This window comes from Lagopus muta, chromosome 1 (genome assembly GCF_023343835.1).
Source record: "Lagopus muta isolate bLagMut1 chromosome 1, bLagMut1 primary, whole genome shotgun sequence".
NCBI classification, from domain to species: Eukaryota; Metazoa; Chordata; class Aves; order Galliformes; family Phasianidae; genus Lagopus; species Lagopus muta.
The window spans coordinates 14,138,362-14,160,076 of NC_064433.1; the positions used below are offsets into that span (position 1 = coordinate 14,138,362).

The following is a 21,715-nucleotide window of genomic DNA, read 5'->3' on the forward strand; positions in this document are numbered from 1 at the left end:
TGAAAATTTATTGCTTGCTACCCTATCTCTTGCAAAACTTCTTTACAATTTAGGTGTATATGAAATAAACATGAATTTCTTTGAAGGTTTACAAATAATTACTCATCACTTTTTTTTAGTTGCCACACTTTTACTCAAAGTATAACACTGTTATATGTGAAGCATGTTAGATTATTACAGAAAGAATCTAACTGAAATGTTCTGTTTTCTTTCAGCTCCAGTGATAAATCGATTCACAAGGCGGGCGTCAGGTAAGTAGGTAACTGTGCATGTTTCATTGGTCCTCATCACAGCTGGAGCACAACGCAGGCTGTAATTGCCCTGTAAGATATAAAGTGACATTAATCAGATTTCTACAAAGATGACTACCTTGCTTTGCCTCAAATTCATTATACAGTTTACTGGAAAATGTAGCCAAGGTTTCAGATCACTGAGCTTGCTTGGAGCCTTCTTGTGGAATTTATGAAAATTCTATGCTTTTCCTTTTTCCTTTAAAAAAGTTAATTCTATTGTAAATGGGATTGAAATTTGGAAGCATGAGTTGAATGTAATCCGATGCAGTGTTGTTTATTTTACCTCGTAGCTGAAACAGCAATTCAGCAGACATCTGATGAGCAAATATATAACTGGGCTAAAACTTCTGAGTTTTTTCAGAAGTGGGTTGGTTTGTATATGTGGTGTTCTGTTCTGGAGAGCCATCAGACCAGGTTCTGAAATAGTATTGCCCTGCTGGTTTCTGTTGTGCTGTAAGAGTATGCCTGCCTAGCTTGGTGCTGTTCTGTGTTCTCCAGGTGGGTTTGGTTGGTGCCAACTCAGGGGGAGGAGTATTTACCTCCACCTAGTAGATGCTGCAACATGTAACAGATCCTTCCACATCATGTATCATTAAAAATTAATATTCTTGGTCTCTCCTTATTGTCCTCCTGCGTCACAGCCATCAGGTTTCCCATTTCTGAGTTAGTTCTCCTGAAGCATGAGGCCTGGAACTTAACTCTTGCTTGTCTGTTTATGAAATCCTATGAATGTGAAAGCGGGATGTGTAAGTCATTGCACAGTGTTGTCAGCTCATTACAGTCTTAAAGAGTCAGCAGAATGGGAGAAGTGTTCTGTTCCTTGTCAACTCAGTTTGAAATCTGACTGTAAAACACTTCATTTTCAACTGCAGACCATTTTCAGTAAATGTGATGAAGTTTGTATTCTGTAGTCCAGAAAGCCTAGCCAGACTTCTGGTTTTTCTGCTTGCAGCCTCAGCCAGGTAGTTCTGTTCTTGTTGAGATAAAAATATTAAGTTGCTAAGGATTACTATGGAACTGTCTAGAAAATGGTGGCTTGAATATGCAGGATTTGTACGTAGTGTATGTAGCACACAGTTCAGAGAGTGATTAATTCCAAATATTATCATGCAAACAATTTTAGGCATTGATAATACCTTATAAGGTACTGCAGCATGAAACAAAAGGAATGATTTACAACTAAGATTCAGTGAACAGGGCTTTATGCAAATCACATTGAATGTTTTAAGCAAGGTCTTACTGTGGCTGATTGATAGCTGACTTAAATGAATGCAGTCTTTGTAACAGATGTGTGATAAGCTTTTACATTTCAGTAGAAGAGTTTGTGTGAATAGCTAGTACTTGCTCAGGGAAAAAAAAGATATTTTTAATGTTCCCTGACAAGGAAATTAAAAATATGGGAGAAGTCTGAAATTTTTTGCACGCTTACTGGTTTGTGTAAGTAGTTTCTATTGGCAGCTACTACTTAATGTGTATTGTCCTTTTTGTGGAGAGAAAGAGTAGAATTACCTTATACAGAGTAGTAGGATGAACTGTATGATGTGGTCCAGATGTAAATCGTTTGAGTCAGCTTTAAGCTGCAGCAAGGTAATATTGGAGTCCACTATAGGCTCTATTTTATTCAGTTTCTGGTAGCTTTAATTGTCAAAGTAGTTGTTTTGCTAACAAGAAAGTCTATGAAAGGTGATAGTTCCTACTTCTTCAATACACTGTACATCTCTGATAGATATTTAGTATTCAAGAAGCTTCATACATAAAAGGCCAAATTTGAAACAAACCGTGCTAATGGTACAAATATTTTATAGGAACTTTTTCAATCTTAGCCCTATTTTTTAGATGGTTACCTTTTTAAATTGGATGATTGAATACATTAAAGTAATCAAGATTACTAAGCAAATACAAAACCCAGATAGTAGCTATGTTTTAATACTTAGTAGCGTTTTGTAATCTAAGTTGATTCTCATGCTTGGGAAATGAGAGGCTGACCAAAGGCAAAGAAGGGTTTTTTCTCAGATATGGATTTCTTTTAATTTTAGGCTATTTAGCTGGGGACTAAATAATTTAAAATTTAAATTTTAAACTTAAAATTTAAAATGTGTGAGCCTATTGTTTCTGGATCGTTTTTGAAGATATGTTTCTGATGAACATTAGTGCAGGTTAGTGGTGAGGGTTCAGTGCTGTTGCACACGGTGCTGTGTGGCATCTGATGTAGTGATATTGCAGATTGATTCTGAGAGGGTGATTTTAGGCTCCCTGCCTGTGTCACATCTCTGTCCATAGGCTGATCCTCCTGCACGAATCCAGGAGTTGTGCTGCCCAAGGGCACATTGATGAAACGAAAATGGAAATACGGGGGTTCTCTGTGTTGATTTCCATTGGATTTCCACTGACCCATGCAGGAGTTCCCAAATAACTACATCCTAAACAGTGGCAGTGGTGGCTGTGTTTGACCAGTGATGGAATGGAGAAAAGAGTTGGGCTGCCACTAATGGTGGTGGGTGCACTGACACAGGTGAGGATAAACATCAGGATAAATACCCTTAGCAAAGATGCCCTGACAGCTCTGCTCAGAGCTTCTTTGTGAGCTCTGAGTGATCGTGAAGAATCCACAACACATGGATTTCTTCACAAGGAGCAGTAATCCTCTATGGTGGCTCTCTTGGCTTTGTCACTTCTGTTATTCTTTGGATAATCGTGTTCTATTTGGTGGTATAAGATGCAGTTATTTTTCCTAACTAAGCCTGAAATTAAGCAGCCAGGAATTAATTGCTGAAGCACCTGCTGAAAACAATGTAGTAAGGCATTTGTTATTTAACAGCTGTTCCTGTTAACATGCTGTGAAGTGTATTGTGTACCAGAGGATAAAAGAATAAGTAAGCTAGGATCAATTAGTTTTCTTGGATTTCAGTTCTTAAAATTTGACTTGCTTAATTGTGTCTTCTCTGTGTTTTGCATATGTTTGCATATATACACTGTGTGTTCTATACATAAAATACACATGTATACCATAGTGCTGGTGAGGTAGCTACTTGCAGGCTGGTTAATGAAACGCCATGTTATTCTAGGTATGCACAAAGAGGAATTGATATCACAGTCTTAACTTCTTGAGTTTAGCAAGGAGCAGAGGTTAACAATACATCTAAAATAAGAATGAGCAATGAGACAGCTGAAATTTTATTCATTTTTCTTTTAAAATCTGGTGGAACTTAATTAAAGGGAGAAGAATGTTGAAGTGATCAGGAGACTTGGATGGGAAGAAAGAAGATGGGAGTTAGTACAGACAGGAGGAAGTGGAAGGGAAAGCTGTATGTTCCTTAGGTGAAAAATGCTGTAGAAGTTTACGAACAAGCAGAGGTAACCCAGAGGTGCATGCCTGAATACAGCTACTTTTTCTATGAATTACATTCATTTTGATCCGTCTGTCCAAATATGAGATACCAAGGGTTGGGAAGCTGATGTTCTGTATGTTAGCAGAAGCTTTGGGTTTATGCTTTTCACCATCTTGAGAGATAGATAACCTGATAAATTATCTCATTAAGTATTGGCAGGAGTTTAGAATAATGCAGCAAAACATGCACAGATTTGCTACCAACTGAGTTTAAGTTTATATTTAGTAGATACCATTTACTGAGGCTGTTTGTTCCCATTTGCTAGTGTAATTCTACAAATGTATAGTATCATTTTAATTAAGAAATAAATTGCTCTATAAAATTACTTCAGTTGAATATCTGCTTTTAGACTCTGAAAGACTGAGGAGAACCTAAATGAAGCTGCTCTGAGTCGGCCTTCCTGAGCTAAGAAGAACTGTAAGTAGGCTCAAGAGCATTCGTGGAGCATCAGCAACAGAGAGAAATTCTTCGCTGCTAATTTAAGAATCCCATTGTAGTCTCATGGGAAAAAAAATAAATGGTGTATTAAATATTGTTCTCTCAACCAACCAGGAGGGAGAAGTGGTTTTATTGACCTTTGCCTCCACAAAACTCTAAACCAAAATAACTTTAATGTGGTGAACAGGCGGAGTACATTGACAACAAACCTATAGGGAGAAACTGTCCCAGATACAATTGGAATAAATTTACAATCAAGCAAATATCGCCATCAAGGAAAAGTTAAAAAATAAAATGGAGCAGAGAAGGTAAAATCTTTAAGGCTCTTTATCCATGGATTTCAGCAGAGACCTCCCAGTTTTTGGGAGGTTCAAAGTGTGGGGAAGGGGAGAAGGAGGATCTCATGTGACACCAGAGGAGACCTCTGTAAGGCGTAACATTCTAGGTTTGCCTCGTTGAAACACTTCTTTCTTTATTTTTCATTAGTGATAGTTGAATCGGGGAAACATTTTTTGCTTTTCCATGCTCTCCTAAGAATTGTCACTTTTAGGTACATGGCTGACTAACTGAAGATGGAGGGCTGAGAAAGAAGGAAGCAGTTTTTTTACTTCTTATATCTTTTAAAAATTGATGTGTTTAATTCATTTAGCAAGTGCTCAAATTTTGATATGGAAGGCAAATCACTTTTGTACTGTGATAATTTCTAGCTGTGCTTAGTGGCCTCTTTTCTTTTTTTCACCAGGTACTCTTACAACACACACATTTCTCTAGGATTCAAAACTCTTTATTTGACACTACAACCTCAGCTTTGCAAAACAGTGACGTTTGAAAAGAAAGGAGGAGATGCCACATGCTCTTAGCTCTTAGTTGTTTGATATGTCCAAAAGCTGTGATAATAGAACTGTAGGAGTCTGGCAGTAGGTAATTTGAAGTGATACAACTCATTTTAGTTTGTTCCTGCTGAGGCCTGGCAATTATGTAAATGTTTTTCTGCAAGAATTTCTGCAGATTAGAAATATCTTCTCTTAACCTCGGCAAGTGGAAAATGCCCTAAAGGAAGCTCATGAAACTGTTTCAGATGGTTTTGAATTTTTGTAAGTAAGAAATTTATTTAATGAAAGCACACTGATAAATTCCTAAGCTCCTCAAACCAGCTGTTCTTATTAAACAATTGCAGATGCACACGTGCAAAGGCACAGGTATGATGAAAAACCTTGCAAATATATTAGTTACAGCTCATAGCACCATTGTTTATAACGTGACAGTGTCTTTGTTGCCAGGTCACCTGTTGGATCTGCACAACCACAAATAGGACACTATTGCCACATTGGAGGCCGTACACACACACTTCGTTACACATAGGTCACATCACGTTAGTTTTCCCCGCTGCATGACCAAAATGTAGTCTTGCCTGCTGGTTGTTCATGAGTTGACAGCATCCTCATCACATGTCTGCAGAGATGGGTGTTCTTCTCAGCAGTTGCAGTTGATGCAAAAGACTCACGCCTCTGCGTGTCATATGATGGATGTCTGCATTTTAACACACATTCAGATGGGAGGAGGGAGGTTTAGCACAGCCCTCATAAAAGAAAAAGTCTGGGAGCGAGTTTGCCAGAACTATTTGTCTATCCTTCATCTCTTTATGTTCGCATAAGGTACCATTCAGAAGAAAGTGACAAGATAAAAGTTTTGGGCTTCATTATTCTGAACAGATTTGTGGACTGTGAATTAGTCATGCCCACAGCAACATTTACATATACTGCTGCTAGATTTCAGCTGAATAATTTCTACAGAACATGTGACAACCTACTAAGGGAACACAGAGAAATTATACTGAATTTAGATGATGTGAGTTCTATTAGTGAAGGAATGGTTAATTGTATTCTGAGATCGTAAGTTTGAAAGAACATAGGTGATACTAGATTCACTTGAAAATATAAACTGGCATTTAGGAAGAGCAAATTGATGTTCTTAGCCAAGAATAGAATATTCCCCAGGAAAGAAGCTGAGGCTTTGAATTTAGAAAACAGATGTCACGTTTATAATTTCAATCTGAGTAAATTACAGGGGAGGAATTTGTATTCTACAGGTTAGGGGTTGACCTCCTAGAGAGGAGCTCTGCAGAGAAGCACCTGGGTGTTTCTGCTGGACAGCAGGTTGGCCGTGAGCCAGCAGTGTGCCATTGTGGCCAAGAAGGCCAGTGGTTTCTTGGGGCACATTAAAAAGAGCGTGGCCAGAAGGTCAAGGGAGGTGATCCTCCCCCTCTACTCTGCCCTGCTGAGGCCACAGCTGCAGTGTTGTGTCCAGTTCTGGGTTCCTCAGTTCAAGAAAGACAGGAAAATGCTGGAGAGAGTCCAAGTGGAGAGCCACAAACGTGACTGGGGGCCCAGAGCATCCCTCTTATGAGGAAGAGCTGAGAGACATGTGGCTATTCATCTTGGAGAAGAGAAGACAGAGGGGGGGATCTTACCAATGCTTATAAAATGTAAGGAGGAGGTGTCAGGAGGATGGGGCCAGGCTTATTTCATTGGTGCCCAGAGACAGGACAGAGGATAATGGCACAAATGGGAAGTTCCACATAGACACATAGGAAGTTCCATTAGAACGTGAGGAAAAAAACCTCTTTGAGGGGCTACAGAGCACTGGAACTGGCTGGCGGAATGATTGTGGAGTGTCCTTATCTGGAGGTACTCGAAACCCACCTGGACACTTTCCTGTGCAACCTACTCTAGCAAACGTGCATTAGCAGGGGGTTGGACTAGATGATTCTTTCCAATGCCTATGATTCAATGATTCTGTAATATTGAAAGTTTGTTAAAGAGGTCCTGTGTTAAAAATTTCAGGGAAAGAAGGCTAACTCAAAGGAAATTATTTTCTCTTTTATACAGCATCACAGAATTTGGAGCTGTATGAAAGATGATGGTGAGGAATGAAGTAACTGTAAATCCCCTTTTAAATGCTTGCATAGGAGAAAGTATTGTCAAAGCATGTCAAGTCATAGAATCATAGAATCTCAGAATGGTTTGGGTTAGAATAAACTTTAAAGCACACACAGTTCCAGCCTGGTGTGGGCAGGGTTACCACCCACCAGAACAGGTTGCTCAGGGCCCCATCTGAACACCTTTGGGATTGGAACATCATGGTGATGGAAGAAGAACTAAGAACTTTATTGATAGACTGGGAATTCCAGTATAGTTCTTCAAGGAGATATAAGGGCTGTCTTTTTGTTCAGTACATTCTTATAATCTGTACATAATTTAAAATGCTCAGTTGTTGGGTTTCTTAAGCAGGACTGATTACTGAGCTGTCATGCAGTAATATTTATTGCTGAAACCTTGTTAAGCCCTAACGTAAGCATAACAGCAAGGAAAATCAAAATAGTGTTGGGATGTAATTTCACTGCCTGATGGAGCACACTAGAGAAGCACTCAAGCTTAAGGTACCACCTCAGTGCTGATTGCTGAAGGCTGCAGAAGCAGGAAGTCTTACCAAAGTCTGTGATACCTGATAAGGGGTTGACAGACTGCAGATTTCCATGGGCTGCAGTTGTGGTGTGCTCAGGCAGACACAGCTCTACAGGTACTGTGCGTCATGATGTCAGTAGACATACTCTTTGGTGACTTCCTGCTCCTTTCACAAGGCAATCAGCAAAAATTTCACAATCTTTGTATGCAACTGTCCCTCTTCCAGTATTTTGTGTAGATAGCAGCTGCCTCAATCACCTATTAACATTAAAGAATGAGTATCCTGAGTTTGTAGATAGGGAATTGGAACATTTATATTCAGGTCAGAATGTATGTTGATAGCTTTGCCTACATCAGGAGCTGAATGCCTTGCATGAGATTCCCGTTTTCTTTTCCTGAACAGTTTGCATCACAGTTCATATAAAGAATAGTAGCAGTAACTGTATGCACACAGCAGTTTATAGATCAGATGGTTGTGTTTCTTTGCCATGTGGTGTGTCTGTACTGAATTTTTTAATGTATGCTGTTGTGAATCTTGATGCTCATGTATTCTGTCTACAGACATTGTCCTGTGTGCTGTCCTGTGGCTAGCATCAGGGAAAAATGAGCCACATAGTTCTCCTAAGAGCAGCTTCTGCTGTCAGATGCTACAAGAACCAGTGGGATTTGTAGTGGGGCTGCACTCAGGCTGTCGTATTAACAGTATGGTCAGGGTGCACTGAGCTGTGGGTGCCGTACAGCCATTGAGGCAGGGAGTGTGGTCCCTTCAGCCTGGTCCTGATCCAGGTGCCTGTTGAAAGCACAGGCGTTACTATTGAGAATGAAGAGCTTATTTTGGTGGCCTGTCTCAAGACGAACTGAGGTCTGTGGGAAGTTGGAGCCTGCTGTTTCCCACCCAGTCCATAAGCAAGTGATCCAGCTTCATTTTTTAGTTTCTCTTATGTGCCTTATTAGCTTTCCAGCTCAGAAGGTCATCTGTCGTCTTCTTGATTCAGTTATTTCAGCTCCTCTAATGAAAGATGCTCTCTGTGAAACTTTACCCTTTCTGAGTCATTGCATTGATACCATTACTCTTCTACGCTACAGAATATTGTTCAACAGTGGTATTCTTTTTCAAAAGAAAATTGACTTGGTCTCATGGAGGATGCTGGAACTAAATGATCTCTACGGTCACTTCCAACCATTCTGTGATTCTATGAAACCAAAGCTTACATTATTTGTGTACCACATCTAGAACTTTTTAAGTGGTCCTCTTTAAGCATTTGTTTAATGGTAGGCAGGCTTTTGTTATTATTGGAGATTTCCTTTATTCAACCAGCGAATGCTGGAATGTAGATTCTAGCAGTTTGTATCCAGGTGTTTCCTTGTATAGATGATCAGTAGAGAATGAATACAAAATTTTCAGGGCCTGTTGTAGCTTTGGGAATAGGGTCATAGTTGGAAGTTAATTTCATGACAGGTTTTTAGGTGTGGTTGTGCTTAGACTGGTTTGTTGTTACACTTCAGAAGTAGATAGAAACAGAGGAGATGTATTAGGTGCATGCTATGAGGCACAGCATGAATGGACTGATGAGGGAATGGACAAAAAAAAGACAAGGAAGGGAAAGATAGTGGTAGAAGTAAGTATGTGAGTTGAGTTGTGCAATAGTTGTGCAATAAGCTGCCATGGAGAGGAGCTATCATTTGTCTCAAGGTGACAGGGAGGGGATGGAATAAATAATTGCCTTAATTTTTGCACACGCAAATATTTATGCTGGGCCTTGGGAAAAGCTTTCTAACTAAATGCTTAGGTATTAAGAAGTACTATGGATTTAAGAAACAGTAAAGACTTTTCTTCAGTGATAGGAATGTAATTCATACTGCAGCATTGCGTAGGAATGATTTAGTTGATTTCATGAGATTTCCTCCATATTTAGTATGATTGTTTAAGTGTATTTGGGAGCATGTATTTCTAGATTGCATGTCATAGACCAATTAAACTGTACAGAGTAATTATTTCAAAATTCTGCAATTTGGCATAATGATAGCAACCTCTTTAGAATACAGATGCGTAGTTAATAGTTTCTGGATTCACAAACTACTGCATACGCACCTCTATGGGAAACTGTGATTTTTTTCCTTCTGTTTTCCTTCCTTCCTTCCTCTTTGGAAGATAGTCTACATATAGTTTTGTATTGGTAGAATGATATATAATTTTTTCTACTATCTGAGCTGTTCTTGTTTCAGATACGTGGAATATAAACTGGGGGTTGTGGTTGAATTATGAATCAAATTATTATTTTACTATCCAGTCAGTGTGTGATGACATGCTCTGATATCCCAGTGAGCTATGGAACTGTTGGACTGACACACTGTTCCCTTTAAACTGATTCTGTGTGTGTAACTAGTAAATAAGGCGGAGTGAGGGAAAGTGCCACAAAATAGCTCATGTCCACATGCGTGGCCCTTCCCACAGCCAGCAGCGTGCCCGCACCCATACTGCTGTTTGGGAGCAGTCCCCTGTCCTGCCTTGACTGTGGGAACAGCATCTGAGCCCACGCTCCCTGTGCCTCCTGGTGTCCTGAGGTCAGTGTCGTCTTGTGTTCTGCTCGAGGGGTGGAGACTGGAGAAGGGTCTATCTAAAAAGCTAATTTATTTTCCTCTTATTTTAGGCAGAACAATATTTGACTCTTTGGAATTCACTGATGTAAACCTTAATCTTTCTTACAAAGCAAGTTCATTATGGACGAAGAGGAGATCTTGTTATGTAACTAAGTTGTGGAGAATAAATTCCACAGAAGACAGGTTTTCCAGACAAAACAGACTTTGTACAAAAATAAATATAAAAATGATGCCAACTGTTCATATTAATAAGTATGGCTGTTATTTATCTGCAAGCAGTAGCTTGCAAATGTCGATGATTATTGAATAAATGTCCCAAGATTACTTAATAGATGCCCTCAGACTGCAGTGACCACTGATAAGCTAGTGTATACAAAACACAAATTTTTCTGTGTTGGATTTTAATTTCTCTTCTTGTTATAAGTAGGTTTTCAAAAATCAGTAGTTCCTCTCTTGCACCCAGTTAACATCTGACAGGCAGCAAATTCCTCCTCTGTATGGCAACATGTAGCTCATACATGTATCCTGTTCTGTTATGTCCTGCCTGTAAGGGAAGGCAAAGAGTAGCCTGCTTCTGAGTTTACTTTCACCACTGATAGTCTCAGCGTTCCCAGTAACACATCAGAATCTAAATATGATTAGAAAATCTAGCGACCTTCTGGTGAATTTATCAGGTTCTTTATAACTCAGGATTTTTAAAGGAATAAAATAATTGCTATTTATTTGAATGAGTATGGATATTACTGAAATAATAGGAAGTGTTTTAAATTGATTTTTGGAGCAGACTTCTGCTCATAGAATCAGAGTATTGCTTTGGTTTTAAAAGACCCTTATCATTGTACATTCCAACCACCAACCTAACACTACCAATTCTATCACTAAACCATGTACCTTAGTGCCACTAGATGGTCATTAATCTGATATTTAATATTTAATCTGATTTTTCTTGTTTGAAATTTTTTAGTGCCTGCTTCTATTATAAACTGAACTTTGGTTTCCACACTACTTTATTCATTAACATTTCTCTTCATATTAGGGGGATAAGCTACCTCCACTATAGGTAGTAGAGTATGAATTATAATATTTGACTAATATCTGCTGGCCAGATCTCTAAAACCATTCCATCTTTGATTTCTTGTGGTGTGAGTTGGTGTAGTTGTTTTTTTTTTTTCTGAAGGATAAGAGATGAATAGGTATGTTTTACCCATTGGGTAATTCAAAATTGAATAATAATTCTTGCAGAATGGTTTTCTAGCACGTTTTCTTGTAGAACACCATAATGCAACTGGCTTAACTTTCAACTTCCAAATTTGTCTGCCAGATATTTATCCACTGCTTCTTGTAAATGCTGTGGAGTCAAAGAAAGGAGAAAATGAAATATCTTTGCTAATTTATGCACACTGTTTATAATGTACACCTGCCTGATGTTTTGCTTCTTAAATGGTCTTTCAGTTCCACATGTTTCATAGGAACATGATACCTGACTACTGTGGTGTGCTTCTCAGTTATTAGAATAAAATGTCCTTTGTCAAAGCACAAGCCCAAGGCTCTATGGCATCAGCACTCCCTACTTCCAGCCTCCAAACACCATGCCAAATAATCCTGTTCTGCAGCATCTTTGCTTCGTACATCTCTATCGTGTATCTGTCAGAGTTGCTTCTCCTTTAGTTTGAAGGAGGTTATAGTCAAATTTAAAGCCTGGGGGGAAATATGGCTTAATGAATAAAGAGAGCATATCTGATTTTAAAAAATATTTATTTATTTTTGATCAGTGGATCCCATAAATGCCCCCAAAGTCATTCATACTCCTGTTGAACGTCCATATACATTTAGCAGCCAAGCGGATTAGTAGCTTCCAGTAAAGATTTTGTTGTTCCACTTGATGTTTTGATCTTAGTGAACATTTTCTGACTTTAGATAGAATTGCTATAGGAGTTGAAGACATTCACAAATGAATGTAAACCTTATTTTTTAGCTTGGAATCATATCTTCTTTAGCCCAAGTGCACCTTTTCTCCTTTCTTATCTTCCTTTCTCTCCTACATAAGACTGCGACAAATCTTTGAAAAGTTTATTGAATATCTAGTTTTTAAATCTATTATGTATATATACATATGTATACACATATGTTCTTTCAAATGGAGTCACTGTTGCTAGCACACTAGTATACTTGTGGATCCTTGATCTTTCCATAGTAGATCTGTTTCACTGTTGTACACCAATGAAAATGGTTATGACCATTGCATACAAATAGCTGGGACAGAACAAAGCATGGCTAACTAGATTTGTACTGTGCATGGTTGTGTTTTAGCAGCATGAAACTACAGTGGATCAGTGCGACGCATTTTCCAGCAAGGGATGAATGCTTTTCTTCTGCATGTACCATTTCTATTCCTGGTTGTGCTGTACGTGTATTTGCTTAGTTACTGAGGAATGTGCTTAACAGATCTTGAATGCAGGATCTCTCTGCATTCTCTGTATAGAATCTGATTTTATCTTACACTGACTGTGTAAAGACTGGAAGAGTCCTCCGCGTTGATGCTTGATCAGGTGGCAAACAGGAGAATCTGGAGAAGAATCTGCAGTGGTGCTTGTATGTGCATTAAACATATATGTGTGCCTTTTATTATAAGAAAATGGTGTAAGAATTATATAGGGACCAACCATAAATTTGAAAACCTCTCCTCAGTTTGTTTCAGAAATTTCTCTGAATAAATATTTATCATATTTTTTTCTTCATATATGTGTCACTCAAATTCCTTTTATCCTCTAGAGGAAAAAAAAAGTTGCATCCGTGCAATGCATCTTAAGGTTGCTATGCTAATGATATAGAACAATAGCAAAAAAGTGAATAATTCCCATTCATATTCTTTTCTGCTAGCTGTTTTGTGCAGAATTGAGAGAATATTTTCTACTGACTCACATTGCTGTGAAGAATTATTATGAGCATGCCAGAATGAAAAATTGCCATGTGCCACATTCATTCATGGAGAAAAAAATAAAAAATAAAAAAAATTAAGCATGTATTTGTTACATATTTAAAATAGAAAGTGGAAATTGATCTGAGAATAAAGAAGAATGAACCAGTCAGCAGAAGCTTTGTTTACTTTTCACGTTGAATCTCAGTGCATGTGAGGATATCCTTCCCCTCTTCATGCACAAGGAAATACTGAAAATGTGTCTATTATTACAAATAACTAGTTTGTCTCAGGACTTCATTCAGCCTATGAGTCTCTTACATGAAGCATCAGCCTTACACTGCAACAAAACTGGAAGTTCATCCTTTTAAAGTTTCTGTGCCTGCGGTCTATTAGATGAAGAGTGTGTCTTTCAAGGCAGAAATTCCAAATCTACTTGCCAGTGTTGATCTTCCCTGCTATCACAATATTTTGGAGATACAGCTTTGGAGTGAGAGTGTTGCAACAGAAAAGTTCTCTATGAGCTGCAGAGTTAAAACACAAAAGAATCCTGAGCCAAGGCTTACTTTCAGTGCAACAGGGAGAGGCATCTTTCCTGTTCTCCTGCTGGCTTTGATCTGGAAACTATTTTCACAACTGTTTTGGGTGAGTCTAGGAAACACCTCCCACTTGACCAGGTTGCTCACAGCCCCATCCAGCCTGGCCTTGGCTTTGTGTTTAGACTCTAATGGACTATGTCAGAGGATCAACCATGAGTAGACAAAAATGTTCGGGTATTTATTTGTATAAAAGGTGGAAATAATGACTTCCTCCACAAGATTTATCTGCTGTACTGTAGGATTTTTAGGCACATCACATGGAGTCAATCACATTTCCTCATGGTCATTATGAAGGAGTGCTTCAGATGCAAAGCACACAAGAAAGAAGAAATACTTTCACCTACTGCACAACATAATTACATTGAAGAAGATTAGATCCTAATCTCAAAGATCTCTATGTGCTCCTTAGATCAGTGTATTGATGTGTAATTACAGGGGAGGGTCTGAGTTGTCATCAGATTTCAGTAGTGTCCCAAGACCCTGGTACGTGGTTGCATGTTGGCAAAGACTGTACATTTTCTAATTAAATTTCTTACTTGAGTAAGTCAAACCATGTGAGAAGAGCAAGCACAGAAGCCCCCGGCAGACCGGACCTCGATATCGGGGACAACAGCCTCATACTACTTCTTAGTATGTATGTATTAATCAGCCCTGTTAGGTATTAATCAGCTGATTTTTTGCATATGTCATCCAAGAAACTAGTCTGCTGAAAGAATGAGGAAGGGTAAGTGGTACTCTTTCAATGGATCAGTTCCAGAAATGTAATCCACTTCTTAAGGATAGGAGAAGTACACGGAAAAATGTAAGAGGTTGTTGAACTGTGGTCAGTCACCTGTCACAGTAGCAAATCAGAGACAGAGGTGAGTGATGTGGTGTGACAGCAGCTAATGCGCTGGGTTAGGGAGGATCCTGAAGAGGAGAACAGGAAGCCTGCACTTGATACAGTAAAAAAAAAAAAAAGAATTGGGGGGAGAGGGGGAAGTTTGAAATCCGTTGCACTGCAGCAGCTCTTGTTCCATATAAACCATCTTCATGCCTGCACTGAGCAAATACCCATCGCTGCAGAGAACCTGGTATCAAAGGGAAGGGTAATTAAAATGCATAATGACATAAAAGCTGGGCTGCATGAAGGAGACAAAGGCTGCCTACTACTACGAGTGATTTGCTGCAGTCTGACAGAAGGATAACTCTGTATTGCTGTGCCAGAACTGTGCTTTTGCTGATGCAGTTGTGTACTCATGTATTTCTCACTCCCAGCAGCTGGGATCTGGGATGCTGTTTCCTGCAAACCTCCTGAACTGAACCTGGCTGTGAAAAGGTGAAGAAACCCCGTAAATTTAGATTTGACATTAATAGCATGAATAACAGAATGGTGTGTCTGGAGAGAACTAAAGGAGTGACCTCATGAGGACAATGAAATAATTTATAAAAAAAGATATTTTTTCAGATTTACAGGATGGTGACCTTGTGTCCTTCTCGTGTAAGAGCTTACGTGGAACAGAGAGTTCTTGGTCTGGGGTTATGGTGAGAGAAGAGGTAAAAGCTGTGTGGTGGCCATAAATCCTCCAGTGAGTGTGAGTGGAGCAGAGCATCTGTAGCAGGGAAGGGACCACATCTGCACGCACACACGCTCACATGTATGCAGCTTTTGTCATATATATGTTTCTCTTATGACTGAATAATAGCTAATTGTACAGTGTTTGCAGCAACGTGTGCATTCATACCTGGCACACAACCTGATATTTTACATTTTCTAGGATTTTTAATTACTTAAATCCAGTGGAATATCTTAATATTAGCATAGTGAGATGCTTGAACTTAGGTATACTTACTATTTTATTTAAAAATAAAATGATATGAAAAAAATATTTAATAATAGATGCAACACAGTAAGTAATGTTATTTACTAAAGTGTCTTAAAAGCTGTGCTGCATTTTGCCCTATACTGTTCTATTATGTATTTTCACTTTCTAGGTACGGTTGTTTATATTTTCTTTCACAACACTTCATGGGGATTCCTGATTTTGTTGTCCATAAAGCCCTGCTCAGCGTCATCTCATGGGGCAGATAGACATGTACTGATTTTATTTTTTTATGTTCAGTTTCTGTTATTACTCTTACATCTTAAGTTTATTTCCTTCTGGAAGGGCAGCATGGTTTCAGAGGTGCTGTTTGGCTTTTCTCCATCAGTTGCTGTGGCAATGATTTATCTATTTTATTTTTTATTTTTGTGGTATTTTGGTGATTCAGCTGGGGAAAAAAAGAGACTTGAAACCATGGTATAGTTCAATGATGTTTCTTTGAAATGCACTGCAAGAGCCAGTGATATCTATAATTCTAGCATTCTCATACATTTCTAGCAAATGATTTTTAGGATGTAATATTTTGTGGTTTATTTTTAGCCATAATGTTTTTCTTGTTTGAAGTTTGAGCAGATTTCTTTCCAGTTCTGCGACATTTTCAAGGCTGAAACAAAATCAATTTTTGAGTAACATGACTTTGGTTTAATGACCATGTATGTGACAAAGTAGCCTTTAAAATGTATGGTTAGAAGCTCCTCATTAAAATTGAATTACTGAAAATAGAAGAAATTGTTTGCCAAAAGTTAGCACTGGCTGATTGTGAGTGATGTTTTTCTGTCTTGAATTCATTAAGCCTATATATTCAGGACTAGACCTTTTTTTTTTTTAAGTACCAAGTAACTCTCACCAATTTTAGTGTGGTCGAAGGTGCCCACTTAGATGGAGGGTAGGCGGCATGCAGTTACATTGTGAAAGAGAGGAAGGAAATTTCAGGGGATTTCTGTTCTGTTCATACTTTTCCTGCAGGACTCCTTAATCAGAGCACGATATGAGTGATGGATCATTTTCAAAGACATTATGAGCAATGGGAATTGTCTCTATTTATAGCCTGGTTGTGATCACATCTCACTACTGGGTTTCTCAGTGTATTTATCATGTGAGCGGTACCAGCAGGAGCTCAGCATTTACATCCCCCATGTTGCCATTTTTTAATGACTACTCCTTTTTAATGAAACTTCCCCATTTTGCTTCCTTGCCTTGATTTCATGACTGCAGAATTAAAACTACTGCCATCCTGGCATCAGGGGACAAAGCCAACATGCTCTAATGAGTAGGTTGTGAAATTGCACATTGATGCAAGCAGGCAGGACATACGTAAGTGGTTTAACAGACAAGAATAATGTAACTCTGGGCTGTCTGGAGTAATGGAAGCCCTTTGTTACAGCCATCTTTGATATAAAAGTACATTCCCTCTTAATTAAATGCTTAGCATTGGAACCTTTTTTTCCCCCCTCCAACCTATGGTTTTGTTTTGTGTTCCACGAAATCAGGTAGGAGCAGCATGACTCTGCTGCTTCGTATTACCAGGCTGTGTTGGAGGAACATGTCCAGTGTGTACTCACAGTTCCATTTTCCACTTGAGTCACTGGGACTTGAGTTGATACAACCACACGACGTGTTGTTTTGGGAACTGTATGTAGTTTCCCTTCACCTCTGGCATAGATGTGGGCAGATAAAAGTTAAATTTTAACTCTTTTTACAGGCAACAAAACCTGTGACTAGAAAACTTCCATTGTAGGCATCTGAATTGTTTAATTTTTTTTTTTAATTTTCAAGTCTTTTGACCTTTACTTCCTCAAGAAATCCACTTTTATTCATACAATCCCCTTTGTTCTTATCACAGCACATTATTACAGTGGAAACATTAAAGAGCAGATTAGAACAAGTCTGTAACTGCTCTATACTAAGCAGCTGTCCCCACCTTCTAAGAACTGTGCCCTTATGGCCATTAAGCCTGAGACGTTTGTCCCCAGGGGCAGCGACCTGAAGGCCCAGAGCTGTTGGGTAGCACTCAGATAAGGGACTGAGACCCTGGACCTGTGTGTTCCCATCCGCTCTTAGTCTGGAAGCATCGTGTTATGCCTTCCCTTTCTATTATATTCTTATAGATAGAAGGAGTGGCTGGTGACTGCAGGGGACAGATGCAGCAGTATGAGGGAGCAGAGGCTCTGTACGTGGGGTATCCACCATTCTCGGGATCCCACAGCCTACCCATGCTGTATGTACAATTCTTATATAGTCCTCTATATAAGCTATAGTCTTATAGCTTATTAGTGTGATAAAATCAACTGAGTAAAAATAACTGCAAATATTTTCAGGAGATAAAAACTTGTTGAAAGCAAACAAACAAACAAACGTATCGATCAGTAACATAACAGGCAGGCTGCTGCTTCTGAAACTTCAAAAAAATTACCTATTTCGTAATATCAATTAATGTATTCATATCAATTAAAGTGCTGGCGTGTCTTTTTCTAACAAACTGAATTTGGTAATGCGAAATGTATTTAACATTAGTATTTAACTTGCAAGACTTGAAATAGTTCAATCTCATTAGCTTTCAATTCCACTCTTTTCCTTCTTTTGAATCATAGAATCATAGAATTATTAATGTTGGAAAAGACCTCTAAGATGATCTATCTAGTCCAACCATCAACCCATCACCCCCACACTCACTAAACCACGTCCCTCAGTGCCACATCTGCACAGTTCTTGAACACCTCCAGGAACAGTGACTTCACCACCTCCCTGGGCAGCCTGTGCCAGTGCTTCACCACTCTTTCTGAGAAGAAATTATTCCTAACATCCAACCTGAACCTCCCCTGGTGTGGCCATTTCTTCTTGTCATATCACTGTTAAGTGAGAAAAGATGCTGACCCCACCTTGCCACAACCTCCTTTCAGGCAGTTGTAGAGAGCAATAAGGTTTCCCCTGAGCCTCCTCTTCTCCAGACCAAGCCATCCCAGTTCCATCAGCCACTCCCCATCAGACTTGTGCATTCATCCCCCATTTACAGTTTTGCTGCCCTTCTCTGGACGTGCTCCAGGACCATCCTGTAGTGTGGGACCCAAAACAGTACAGTGCTTGAGCTGCAGTTTCATCAGTGCTGAGAAGAGATGGACAGTCACCTCCCTATTGTGCTGAGTGCACTACTTCTGATAGAAGCCAGGATGCCATTGGTCTTCTTGGCCACCTGACCAAGAATAGTTCTGAATTTTTGTGAACACATACTCCTCCTTGTAACTATTTGATATACTGGAAATATATTTCAGCATTGGCTTTGAGCACGTATTTTAAAATCCAGTTTGTTTGATCAGAAGAAAGGGGATATTTTATATGATTTCACACCAGCTGTTAAAAGTGGAAATTAAGTGGAAAAGTAAGAACAGAAATAGTATGAAAGAAAAAAAAATAAAAAGACCCAAATAGAACAGTTCCATTGAGTTCCATTGCATCTAAAAATTGCAGTCTCATTGAAGTTTACCTGGAAGTAACTTCAAGCATGCAGGGTGTCAGACATTACAGTGGTCACCTAAGCTTAATTCCTCATCATGATTTTTATGCCTGTTAGAAGACAGCTTGTTTTCTTTTCTTGTACAGAAGAGCAAGCTTCAGTTAGAGATTTTGTGTGCATGTTTGTACAGCTTGCCAACATGGGTTATTTTATGGGAATGCCTGCATTTTACTGGGTAGCACAATTACCTGAAACTGTTGAATGGGTTTTATGGGATCTGGAAGTCCCTAGATTTTCTCTTTTTTAGCATCTCTCTGCATTTATTTTTTCCTTCCTTCTTGTACTGTGTCATTCCTATGTGATTAGATGATAGGTGACAGTGTAATAGTGGACAATTTATTCTGAATCTGTCCTGACAAAGAATAGAAAAAAATATGAAAACACTTTTTTTTTTTTTTTTAGCTAGGTGTGACAGTAGGAATTTGTGTCTATTTGCTTTCAACGGGTTTTTTATCCTTAGTAAATAATTGTGTCTTTCTTTGTTATCTTCATTGCTGTGATACTCAGGAAGCTTGAATTCCATCTTTGATTCAAGTGTGAATTATTTTTACTGACTAGAAAGTGATACATTCCTGATAAGTGCTCTATTTGCTGTTCTTTTAAAATTGGCAAAAGAAGGGATTAGGTGCCTGCTTTGCCCAAAGGCTTTATCTGCGTTGGGCATCTGATGTTGCACTGGTAACCAGCAGGGACCAGCACCTGAGCACCACTGGGAGCCTCTGGGACCAGTACCTGGGATGCCACAAGAGCTGTGGGACCAACGGAGCTACCACAAAGTCTTGTGACATAGATGAAGCATCACAGTTGACGCTGTCTGTAGCCCTGGCTGAATGAAAGTACACCAATGAAGCATATGCTGAGTTTCTCCAGTTCAACAACTGTGATTTACAGCTCTTTCAGATACCGTGGTGTCAGCTAGGGATTACTCCACAGAAACTGACATTTTGTTCTCAGTATTAACATGCGGCACTTTGGAATCTCAGGAAAATGAGTTTAACTTGTTACGCCTCTGTTCTCTCATACTCATCCCTGGTCCCTCAATACCAGCAATCATCTTGAATGTCTTTTTCTTCACTCTGCAGGGCTTTTTTCATGGTTAAGAGCCTAAGATGAAGTCTCATTTGGTTAAATTTAAGGCAATATCTGTAAAATAGTTCACATGAGCTTCTCAGAAACAGAAGTTTTTCACTGTAAAACAGTAATGAACTTTGGTCCCTCTAATCTGTTAGGGGCATTTGGACGTAAATGCCAGTAATACGCTCTGGGCCCTATTTACCTTCTGTATATTTGGCTGTCTGCAGGTCCTGCAGTTTTCACTGTCATGCTGAAGGTAGATGCAGTGGCATTCAGAAGTGTTTCCTTTTCCTTTTTCGATTTTTGTGATCATTCTTCTGTGTATCCCACAGTTAACCAGACTTTTCAATTTCTACATATTACTGGTTTCTTTTCGTGCATGTGGTTCTCAAGACAAGCATTTGGAAGTCCAATCATTACAAATTGTTACAAATTATGAAATTCACGTGAGTACATGTTGAATCTGGAACCATAAATTATAGTCTGTATTAACTATTAATTGTTTACCTCCTGGTCAACTACTCAGCATTGTTATCTTCTGTAATAAGTGGTATGCTGAATTTGTGTGAAATTTCATCTGGATTTTGCTTTCCGTTCTACTGGTGCTCTAGGCTGCCGTGATAAATCTGTGGAGCAAGTGGGCCACAATTCTTCAGGTTCTGCAACACTTTCTTATGATAGGACCAGGCAGGTCTTATTGCATTCTACAAATGAATGTCTCTAGTTTTTCCACTAATCTTCTAGAACAGTGACTTCAGATGTGGTCTTTATGTGGTGATGATAAAAGAAAGCCTTGAGCTTTCCCATGGCATTTTCTAAAGCAGTTCTGCCATTGTTCTTTTAGATAACCATTCAGATACCCTTTGCCAGGTAACTTTACAGCATCGGGAAGAACAGCTTGGAACTCAATTGTGGACTCAATTTCCCAATGACTAGGTGCTTCTGGATCTTAGGATATTTCAAGTTGGAATGTGCCTTAGGAGGGCTTTAGTTCAAACTCAGTTCAAAGCAGGATAGCTCTTAGATCAGACCAGGTTGCTCTGGACTGGGTTTTGGAAAATAACCTCTCTGGGTGATTTGCCACCGGTCTGGCCTCAACGTGAAAAAGTTTTCCTTATAACCAGTTTGAAACTGTTTTGCTTTGAGTCGTGCCTTTGTTTGTCTTCTTCCCTTCATGAACCAGTATACGGAGCCTCAGTCATTTCTCCATGGATACTGCCAAGCTGCTGCTATTTTTCCCCAGACCATCTCTTCTCCAGCCCGAGAAAGCCAAGTTGCTTCAGCCTCTGCTTGCAGGACCACTGCCCAGCCACCCTGTGGCACTCCATTGAGCTCATTCCAGTTTATCAGTCTTCCTGAATTTGGAGGCTCCACAGGTAGACCCAGTATTCTAGATGTGGTCTCATAAGCTTGGAGTAGAGGGTAACAGTCACTTCTCTGGCTCACACAGCCAGTGTTCATGCAGTTGTCCACCTTTGTTGCTGGGTACTGCTTTCTCGGGGCCAGTTGCTGTCTGCCAGGGCCCCCTGCCCCAGTTTGGAGCAGCTCCCCGGGCAAGCAGTGGCCA

The 21,715-nt window shown here is 39.3% G+C and overlaps 1 protein-coding gene across 1 annotated transcript in view; it reads left to right on the top strand.

The window, feature by feature from the left end:
• The window catches only part of PRKAR2B (protein kinase cAMP-dependent type II regulatory subunit beta), an 82,078-nt gene that overhangs the window by 28,263 nt on the left and 32,100 nt on the right, over window positions 1–21,715 (top strand). The window contains exon 2 of the mRNA XM_048956499.1: window positions 216–251. Within this exon, the coding sequence (XP_048812456.1) occupies window positions 216–251 (36 nt within the window). The remainder of the gene's footprint in view (window positions 1–215; window positions 252–21,715) is intronic.